This window comes from Microcaecilia unicolor, unplaced genomic scaffold (genome assembly GCF_901765095.1).
Source record: "Microcaecilia unicolor unplaced genomic scaffold, aMicUni1.1, whole genome shotgun sequence".
Classification (NCBI taxonomy): domain Eukaryota; kingdom Metazoa; phylum Chordata; class Amphibia; order Gymnophiona; family Siphonopidae; genus Microcaecilia; species Microcaecilia unicolor.
The window spans coordinates 847-11110 of NW_021963011.1; the positions used below are offsets into that span (position 1 = coordinate 847).

The following is a 10264-nucleotide window of genomic DNA, read 5'->3' on the forward strand; positions in this document are numbered from 1 at the left end:
CCCTTAACAGATATATATATGCTTTTCCCTCAAAGTCTTTTTTCTTTCCTTTGGCTGTTTTCACATTATCACTTCTGTTTATGCTCCAAGGCTCACTTTAATGAATGATTTCCCCTACTGTATCCTTAATTTCTCCCCTACTGATAGTAGTGATTTCGTTGGTGGCCTCCCCCCCTCCCCATGAAAAAATCTTCAAAACCTGCATGAAATCCTTCTAGCCTGCTTTCAGTTCTTTTAACCTCAGCTCTTCTCTTTTCTTCTCCCTAGTGGAGCACATCATGGACCAGGCTGTGTTCTGTCAGTCAGAGAACCCAAGAGGGGAGTACACCCAGAATTACGATGAAGACGAGATGTTCCATGTGGATTTGGACAAGAAAGAATCCGTCTTTAGACTCAAGGATTTCACCGACTATACCTCGTTTGATGCACAGGGAGCCCTGGGGATAATGTCAACCTGTTATTACAATCTGAATATTCTCAGGACCAGCTGGAACATCTCAGCCGGCGAGAATGGTAAAGTTGTCTTTCTTCTAACAAGTGAAGAAAGCAACATCATCGAAGGTGGCCTAAGGAAGGAGGGAGTCACCAGGCAACAATTTAATTGACAGAAACTTGGCCAAGTTGATGCAGGCTGTAAGTCAAAACTTGGCTGAATGGGGTTTCGCTCAATAAAATTGATCTGGTGGCTACCTATGGGCGTCTTTTACTAAGGCACTCTCACATTTTCAGTGCGCGCTAAATGTTGAGACGCCCATAGAAATGCATTGGCATCGCTAACATTTAGCGCGCCCACAATTTTAGCGTGCGTAAAAATCATGAGCGCGCCTTATTAAAAGACCCCCATTGTGACTTCTCCTTCCTTTGACCACCTTCGCTGTGTTGGTTGTTTCATGTGCTGTGAAGTATCCTCCTAGTTTTTGGTTTGTTTGTTTGTTTTAACAAGTACCAGCGGTGTGCAGAGCTTGCAATGTGTGTGTTATACAGAGCTGAGACACGAGAAAATAAATAATACGTATTTTTACAGCACTGCTGGACATGCACCTCCTATTTCTATAAAATTTTACATGTAGCGTGGAATGTTGTGCATGCGAGAACTAGAAGAGTACCAGTTACGTACATAACGTGAATGTAGTAATTAGCTGCTAATTGGTTCTGATTGGCACTAATTATGCACATAACTGCTGTTAGGATTCTACAACTGGAGAAGCACTTTTACTAAGCTTCGGTAAAAAATGGCCTGCGGTAGTCTATATGCCTGAAATTGGTGTGCGCTGGGCGGTAAGAGGCTTCGTACTAAAATTAAAATGAGTGTGTGGCTAATTACGGCCTGAGCCCTTTCCGCTACCCATTGATCTAGCGGTAAGGGCTCACGCACTACTTGCGCACAAATCAGGTAGCTTTTGCTAATGTGGCTGCACTGCTGATTACCGCCGGGAACGCCTCCCGTGGTAGAAAATAGAAAAATATTTTCTACTGCAGGATACAGCAACACGCCAACTTCGAAATTACTGCCTGGCGCCCAAGTTAGCCACGCAGTAGTGCCAAGTTGGAGTGTGCTACCTGCATGTTAGCCCTACCACGGCTTAGGAAAAGGGCATCTGAGTGCACAAAATCCGTACTGCATAACTGCAAGCAGGGTGGGGACCTGGGAGGGGCACATGCATTTATACCGGTGCAGAGCTGGTGCATAACTGCGGTATTACGCTAATATCCTGCACTGGCAAGTTTGAGTGTAATTGTCATTATCGAATTCACGCTTCCGCACATCATCCTGGTGCCTTACTTTAGGTGACCTGTAGAGAATTACCTCAATATAGTGCTGGACAGCAGTGATAAATAGTCTGGTAAACTGTGTCCCTACCCCTAAGAGCTTACATTATAATTAAGAACCTGAAGTAATGGGAGAGAAAGTGACTTGCCCACGGAGTGGTGGATATATTTATTTATTTTTACCACCTTTATGTACTTCATTATCTAAAAGTGTAAGCGCTGAACATGCAATATATTCGTAACAAATAAAACATACCTAAAAATTACAAAGACAAAATCTACATAATAACTAAACATGTGGAATTCAAAGCCCAGCTTCCCTGGCTCATGCTTTAATCACTTGGCCGTGTCCTCTCTGTAGCTGGTTACAGAGCTGGGGGGGGGGTGCTGACACAGCTCTTTTATGCTGGTTGTGATTGTTGTAGAATCCCTGTGAAATTTTTGGGAGGTTTCGAGGGGGCCTGGTCTCATTGGTAGGAGTTGATCCGTTCCTGTCCTCTATCTCTTCTTGCCTTTCTGTTTCCCCCTCCCTATATCTGTCTTTTTCTGAGGTGGCAGAGCCAGTGAAAGGTCAGGGGGTGCCCTAGACTTACACCCCTGTCCCTTTCAATTAACGTTCAGGCCCCTGTAAGATTTTAATAATCAAACTCAACAATCACAACCATCACACAGAAGTCCTGTAATAAAGGCAGGTTTTGTGATTCTTTGAGATTGTGATTCATTTTGTTACTGCTGTTTCCATAACTGCCCCTCTGTGGAGGTTACAGCAGGACTGACTCTCAGCTCAGGAGCGCTCAGTCTCCTGCATTATTAATCTACTATAATAAAACGCAGCCTCAACGTTCTGAGGACACTGACGTCACTGAAGTCACTCACACACCGGTTCGTGGTTTCATGGTGGTGAAGCCACCACAACATCTTCATGCCCCGCCCTCGCGTCACTCGTGATGACATCGAGGGCGGAACACGAAAACAAATTTACGCACGGGGAGCAGTAGTTTCCCTACTCCTCCCCTTCCAACAAATCCCAGCCGCCGCTGACGTGCACATGAACCCCGCCCCTTTTGCCACATAGCCCCGCCCACGGTAGCACACGCTTAACCTCACCAACCTCCCTCCCTCCCTGTCACCTCCCCTCCCCTTACGCGTGTCTCCCTGGTGGTCTAGAGGTACCTGTTCCGTCGGCCCAGGAAAGAAAGAGCCCCCTCTTTCCTCCCGTAGCGGTGACTTCCTTGCTGCATGGTGTGGGAGTCTGGCTCTCGGCGTTTCAAAATGGCCGCCGAGAGTTCAAGCTGCCTTGCGAGACTTCAACTCTCGGTGGCCATTTTGAAATGCCGAGAGCCGGACTCCCACACCATGCAGCAAGGAAGCCACCGCTACGGGAGGAAACAGGGGGCTCTTTCTTTCCTGGGCCGACGGAACAGGTACCGGAAGGGGAGGGGAAGGGAGTCCCGTGCCCGCTAGCGCCCGTTTCATCGGCGCCAGAAACGGGTAGTATATTATAATACCAGTGTCTGAAAAAAACAAGTTCGTTCTCCCTTTCTCCTGTTTGGGTTGAGTGTATATGAGGGTTGCCTGCGTTTGTGAGCTCACCCTGTTTTCCAATTACAGAATGGGGGTGTGATGAAAGCTCCTCTGTCTCCAGCAGTGGCATAGCTATGTGGGTCCATGGGGGCCTGGGCCCCCCCCCAAATTTCTTCTGGGTCCCTGGTTTTGCTGGCAGGGGTCCCGAACCCCCCCGCCAGCTGAAGCCTTCAGCCAGCGCTGGTCTTGGCGCCGCCGTGTTGCCTGCCCTGCTCGCCCTTCCCCTCACATCCGGCACGCTCCTTTTAGTGAAACTGAGCATGCTCGATAATGGCTTCAGCTGGCGAGGGTTGGGGACCCCCACCAGCCAAGGTATTAAATTGCAGTGGCGGGGAGCGGCAAGGCAGCGGTGGAGGGGGGGAGCGGAGAGGTGGAGGGGGAGCAACAGACCAAAATCTGCCCCCCCCCACCTTGGGCTCTGGCCCCCTCCCGCTGTGAAGTCTGGATACGCCCCTGGTCTCCAGCTCTTTAAAAGCTCCACTTGGGATATTCAGCCACAAAAAGTTAGGAGACTGACCTGTACCTCACCCAAAGCACAGGTCACTGGATCTTCAAAGGCTTCTCTTTCTCAGCTTTAATAATCCCTGGTAGCCAGCGCTGGTGAATAACTGTTCTTGTTTTCCTTTCTGCAGTGGCCCCCGAGGTCATGGTGTACCCCGAGGATCCCGTGCAGCTGGGGGAGCCCAACACGCTGATTTGTCTCATGAACTCATTTTTCCCACCCATAATCAATGTCACCTGGCTGAAGAATGGAAAGCGTGTGGTCGATGGGGTCGGGGAGACGGATTATTTCCCCACAAAGGATCAGTCGTTCCGGAAGTTCCACTACCTGACCTTTGTCCCGGATGAGAAGGACGAATATGCCTGTTCTGTGGAGCATTATGGGCTGGAGAAGAGTCCAGTGGTGAAACTCTGGAGTAAGTGAAAGACACACTGAGGAACAGTGTGATCTCACGTGATACTGGTGCGCAGAGGTCTGAGGGGCCCCAAACCAGACTGTGTAGCTCCCTGCAAACCTTGTGTAATTCTGCCTTAGAGCTTTCCACGGATAGCTCTGTCCTAACTATGGATAGGGTATTTGTTTGAATATATTTACCGCCTTTTTGAAGAAATGCACCCAAGGCGATGTACAACAAGAATAAGCGAGACATACGTCTTACACAATTAAAGCAGTAAAATATTCAGATAACAATACAAATTCCCCGGATATTTTATCAGGTGCCCAAAATGCGAGTGGACGCAATTGATTAAGGACTCTTTGATTAGCAATAATTATTGCAGTTAATTGGCATCAGTTAGGATTTGCGCACACATCTGGCTGTGCACTATTGCATAGCGATCTGCACCTTTCAGGGCGTGTATCTGAAAAGGGGGCGTGGCAGGGGCATTCCACAAAGTTCCGAGCGCAGTTAGTGAATACGGCCTAAACGTGCCTAGGTTGGATGCCGGCATTTGCAGTCGGGCACAGGATCCTCACTGAACGTTATTCTTTGTAAGGCTTTAGAGAATAGCGCTTAGCCCTGAATATTTTCGTCACTCAAGTTTTGGCGCCGTTTATAGAATTCTCTTCATTAGAATTTTGTACTAGCCTGCGAATTCGGTTTGCTATTCTCTAAACATCTTACAAAATATTATAGAAAAATTGTACAGGAATTAGAGAGAAAAGTCTTTTATTCTTAGTCACCAGCACAACATCAGACATCAGTTTCAAGTTATAACAGACTTACAAAATCTAACATCAGTACCTCTGGTAATTATAAGTAATTAGACTAATTATATAAAAAAGAGAAAAAGAAGGAAGGAAAGTTTGTTCCTCATACAAAGGTCACAGAACAGAGAGAAAGAAAGGAAGAAAGAAAGAACAACTGAAAGAAAGATTCTTAGCTGTAGAGAATTAGTTTCTACGGAGGGGGGGAGAGCACCCCCTTCAGGAAAAACTAATTATCGTACTATGCTATACTATCAATATAATACACAATAAAATATGCTAATAGACAGCGGAGGTGGAGCACAGAGACAGCTAAGGGTGACTAACGTAAGGAAAAATAGCAGAAAAGGTGCGGGAGAATGAATTTCGGCTAGGGTAGAAGTATATAATCGAGTCCTGTTACTGTATGTACAGTCGGCATTAGTCCTTGTGTGCAGGAGCAGACTGAGGGTGGTCTGGGTCCCCAACCTGGCCACATGCCCGACACCCCCCTTACCACCGCAGCCGCCCCCGCAGCTGCCCCCCTACCACTGCATTCAACACCCCCACTTCCCTGGTCCTACCTGAAGGACCCTGGTGGTCTAGTGGTCTCTGCAGGGGGTGGGAGCATGTTCTTTCCTGCCCGCTGCATTGCTACTATTCCCCCACCTGCCAGCAGCACCGTACTTTAAAAATGGCGGCCGAGACTTCCCGCAGTAGTCTCACAGGTCTAGGGAGTCTCTTCTGCCATTTTTAAAGTATGGCAGTGCTGGACAGGGGGAATAGCGGCAGCACGACAGGCAGGAAAGAACATGTTCCCCCCCCTGCGTAGGCCACTAGATCACCAGCAGCATGCATTTAAAGGTAGGACTGGGGAGGGCTGTAGTGTGCTGTGGGCATCTGGGCAGAGCCTCTGGACCCTCGGGCACTGCCCAGTTGCCCGAATGGTCAGTCCGCCCCTGCTTGTGTTAGTCCCTGTGTGTGTGACACAGGAGTAAAAGTACATCTTCACAGAAAGGGTGGTGATTAACAGAGCAGAGGTGGGGGTCAAAACAGAGACAGGATTCAGGAAAGCCCGAGACAGGGCCGGAGGACCCCTAATTGTGAGGAAGCGAAAGCAAACTCAGGGATCAGCGGTTGGACGAGGTCCGTACCTGTTTTCGGAATCTGTGTTCTTTCCTCTGAAAATGCTGCTGAGGGTCCCTGTGCAGCGACACAGACAGGAATGTGGGTTCAGGGGTCCCTGCATCATTATGTGTGTCATTCTTCTCCCACAGGTGCTGATGTCCCCTCTCCTCCCTCTGAAGCGGCTCAGACGGTGGTTTGCGCCCTGGGACTGGCCGTCGGGATCATTGGAATAATTGCGGGAATCGTCCTTATATTCAAAGGGATGAGGCAAAACAGAGACTTCAGGAGAGGAGTCAACTGAGCAAGAGTAAGTAGAAAGAAAAAATTAAACCCCGCCCCAACTCCAGCTTGCGTGTAATAATTAAACCCCGCCCCAACTCTAGCTGGCATGTAATAATTAAACCCCGCCCCAACTCTACCTCCGCCCACTTTCAGTGCAGCTAAGAGAACACGAGTTTTCATTTGATGTGGATAGTTTTAGCCATGTGGATAAGGAAGCAGTTCTCAAACACAGTTAACCCAGGTAAAACTTTTGATAATGTCCCCCATAAACACTGACAAAATCAGTGGCACGGCCAGCGTTTAACTTCTAAAACTATTTAAAGTTACAGTATATGTATATGTTGGTGAAAATACTTATGACTGTCTTTGAAGATTTAGCCACACCCCAAATCACGCCAAATTTTTTTGGCAATTTTTAAAAGAAAAAAGCTTTTTTTGTGGCTGGCACCACTGCCAACCATGAGTGCTTTTGAAAATCAGACCCTACGATTCTAAATGGCTGTGGTCCCAGTCTGTAGGGGGATAGGGAAGATGGATACATCTACGTTCACCAGAGAGACATTTTTTTTTTAGTCACTGGATTCTCTCCCAGTGGCATAGCCACAGGTGGGCCTGGGTGGGCTGGGGCCCACCCACTTAGGGCTCAGGCCCACTCAACAGTAGCACATGTTTAGCGTAGCTGGTGGGGAGCCCAAGCTCTGCCAGCTGATGGTAACGAAAATGTTACTCTCCATGATACCGGCACCTGCACATTCTTTTAGCGCATGCTTGCTACAGATTGCCAAGGTGGAAAGAAGTGTTATCCCATCAGCTGAGACATAGGCACTGACTCCGTGGGTGCTGTGGGTGCTCGAGCACCCCCAATATTTCACCCACTGGAAGTTCCCTTGGTCCCGCCTCCCTCCCTCCCTTCGAGTTCCAGGCCCCCTCCCTCCGAATTTTAAAGTCATCATCTTACCTCGTCGGGGTTACGGCGGCAGCAGCGGTGAAAAGTGTGCAGGCTCGGCGCTTAGCTCAGTCTTCCCTTCTCTCTCTCGAGGGCGGGACCAGAGCTGAGAGAGAAGGGAAGACTGAACTAAGTGCCGAGCCTGCACGCTTTTCACCGCTGCTGCCGCCATAACCCCGATGAGGTAAGATGACTTTTAAAATTCGGAGGGAGGGGGCCTGGAACTCGAAAGGAGGGCGGGAGGGATGAGGGGAGCCTTGGAACTCGGGAGGGAGGAGGGGGGCCTTGGAACTCGGAGGGACCCTGGAACTCAGAGGGAGGGGGACCCTGGAACTCGGAGGGAGGGGGGATGACCCTGGAACTCGGAGGGGGGACCCTGGAACTCGAAGGCAGGGGGGCCCTGGAACTCAAAGGGAGTTAGGGAAAGGAGAAAGAGAGGGGAGGGAGGAGGGCCTGGAACTCGAAGGGAGGGAGGGGGGCCTGGAACTCGGAGGGACTGGAACTGGGAGGGAGGGACTGGAACTCAGAGGGAGGAGGGGCCGAACTTAGAGGGAGGGGGACATGGAGGGGGAGGGAGGGGGAGAATACACCACCTGTAAAAAAAAAAAAAAAAATTCAGCACCCCCAATCATTTTGAAAAGTTGGCTCCTATGAGCTGAGATATTTTTTTTTGTTTGGGTTGGAGTTGGGGGGGGGGGGGGGAGAACCCTTGGTGCCCACCCACTTCTTGCCTAGGCCCACCCAAAATCTGTTGTCTGGCTACACCCCTGGTTTCTCCTGGAACCAATGTATGAATTCTCTGTTTAAAAGCTCCTATGGGTCATTGTCCCCTATGATTGGGCTGGAGGGTGAGGAGGAGGGGCTGCCGTAAGCGCATTCTTCCCATAAGGTCCATCCTTTACGTCTGGGAAAGTGCAAGGGTGCTGAGTATGGCCATTTTGCCCGCTCCTCCCCCATCCCAACACACACTATCTATTCAGAGTCTAATATAAACCATACTTTTTATCTTTTTTATTTTTCAGATGAAACCTTCCAGATGAACAGAGATTTCCTGTGAGCTTTGCTGAAACTCAGCTGTGCTTGAGGAAACGTTTCTTCCAACGTCACCTGAGCTGCTTTTCCTCTCCACGCTGCGTTTTGATATTGTGTGTGACGGCTTCAGAGCAAATCCAGATGTAAAAGCGTGAAAATACCTTTACAAAAGTCTTGGCTTGTGTATTCCCAGAGAGGTGGTCGCAGCTAGATTAGCTTAGAATTTTAGGATACCCCGGATGAATCCCTAACCCTCGCTCTCCGTGTCTTCCTGTGATTTGGTGGCTGCAGTGGGCTGCAATGTGGGATCCTGACAGCGAGATGGTGAACTAATGTTTCTCTGCTTCTTTGTGCCCTTTTGAGGGAGACACGGGGGGGGGGGGGGGGGGGGGGCTCCTGTAGCATCTCTCAGTGGGGTGGAGTTTGGGATCCTGTCCTTTGTGATGTCAGGTGACAGGGTGATGTTCTTCTGGGGCTCACTCTCTGTCTCTCTGAGGGGCAGACTGCTGGGTGGGAGAGGGGATTGGCCACTTTCCTTGCTCCGGGTTCATTTTGTATGGACTCTCAAGGGCCAAAGAAGTTGATACACTGAAATATCTGTGTTTGGGTCAAAGTAAAACGTCACTAAAAGGCGAATACAGCAAATGAAAAATCTACGAGACTATATTCAAAAGCTTTGTCCGGTTAACAGTACCTACCAAGTGGATCAGTGCTGCAGAACGGAACATTAGGCAGCCCTAATGGGACCCTTTTACCGTACTGCCACAGGACATGCTGAGGTGTCCCATGATAATGTGCTCATCTGTGCGCTAATCCCGCACTGAGAAATATATTTTATTTTTCAGCGCAGGAGGCGTGACTGTGGGCGGCAAGTAGGCGGACCCTGTGCTAATTGGATTACCATGGGGTTAGCGCGGAACTCTTAGCCCCAACAAAATAGTTGTCGGTAAGGGCTCCCGTGGTAATGACCAAGCACTAATTTGGAAATTGGCACGTGGCCAATAAAGAAACAGATGGAAATGCGGCCATTTTACTGCCATGCTGAGACTTCCTGCAGTGTGTGGAAAATCCACGCACTAACAACAGTGCCAGCCACATTTTAGTGTGGTTTGGTCAAAGGGTCCTTTATGAATAGCATCACTGACTATTCTCTCTGATCACCTCAGCACTAGAGGGTAACTCCATAAAGGAACATATTTTGTCAGGGACATTCAGGTAGGCGCAGGAGGGAAGATGCGTGCGCATGTTTCAGACATGGTCGCTGATACCAGCCATAGAGCTGGTGTAAATGTTTGCTTCTAGATGGCTAAAAACCGTGTGTAAAGGACAGCATTGCACAATTTACATATGTAAATGAGTGCCAGGCCCAGGCTCCACCCACTCGTATGCAACTTATCGTGTCTAGAATTGGCGCAATGGCTCCCAAACCTCTCCTGGGGGAACCCCAGCCAGTTAGGTTTTTAGGATAGCGGCAATGAATATTCATGAGATTGATTTGCATGCACTGCTTCCACTGCGTGCATATTTCTCTCATGCATATTCACTGTGGATATCCTGAAAACCTGGCTACCTGGGGTTTGGGAATCACTGATTTATCTAGACAGTAACAATTTTCCAATTTTTGCTGTTCTTAGTCAGAGATTTGCAACCTTTTTTGTCTCATGGCATAGTTACATGGCACTAAAATTGTCAAGGCATAGCAACACTCACGGTCCAGCAGCATTTTACCTTCTTCCCTCCCCCCCCTCCCCACACTCACATGATCCAGCATTTTACCTTCTCCACCCCCAAATAGTCCAGCATTTACCTTCTCTCCCCCCCCCCCCCAAAAAAAA

The 10264-nt window shown here is 49.0% G+C and overlaps 1 protein-coding gene across 1 annotated transcript; it reads left to right on the forward strand.

Annotated features, from left to right (window-relative positions):
• Window positions 1-267: 267 nt before the first annotated feature.
• LOC115458728 (HLA class II histocompatibility antigen, DP alpha 1 chain-like) lies at window positions 268-9936 on the forward strand (the record flags this gene model as incomplete). Its single annotated transcript, XM_030188552.1, has 4 exons — window positions 268-513; window positions 3987-4271; window positions 6319-6476; window positions 8420-9936. Coding segments are annotated over 3 exons (683 nt in total), but the record flags the coding sequence as incomplete, so codon positions are not given.
• Between the last annotated feature and the right edge of the window lie 328 nt (window positions 9937-10264).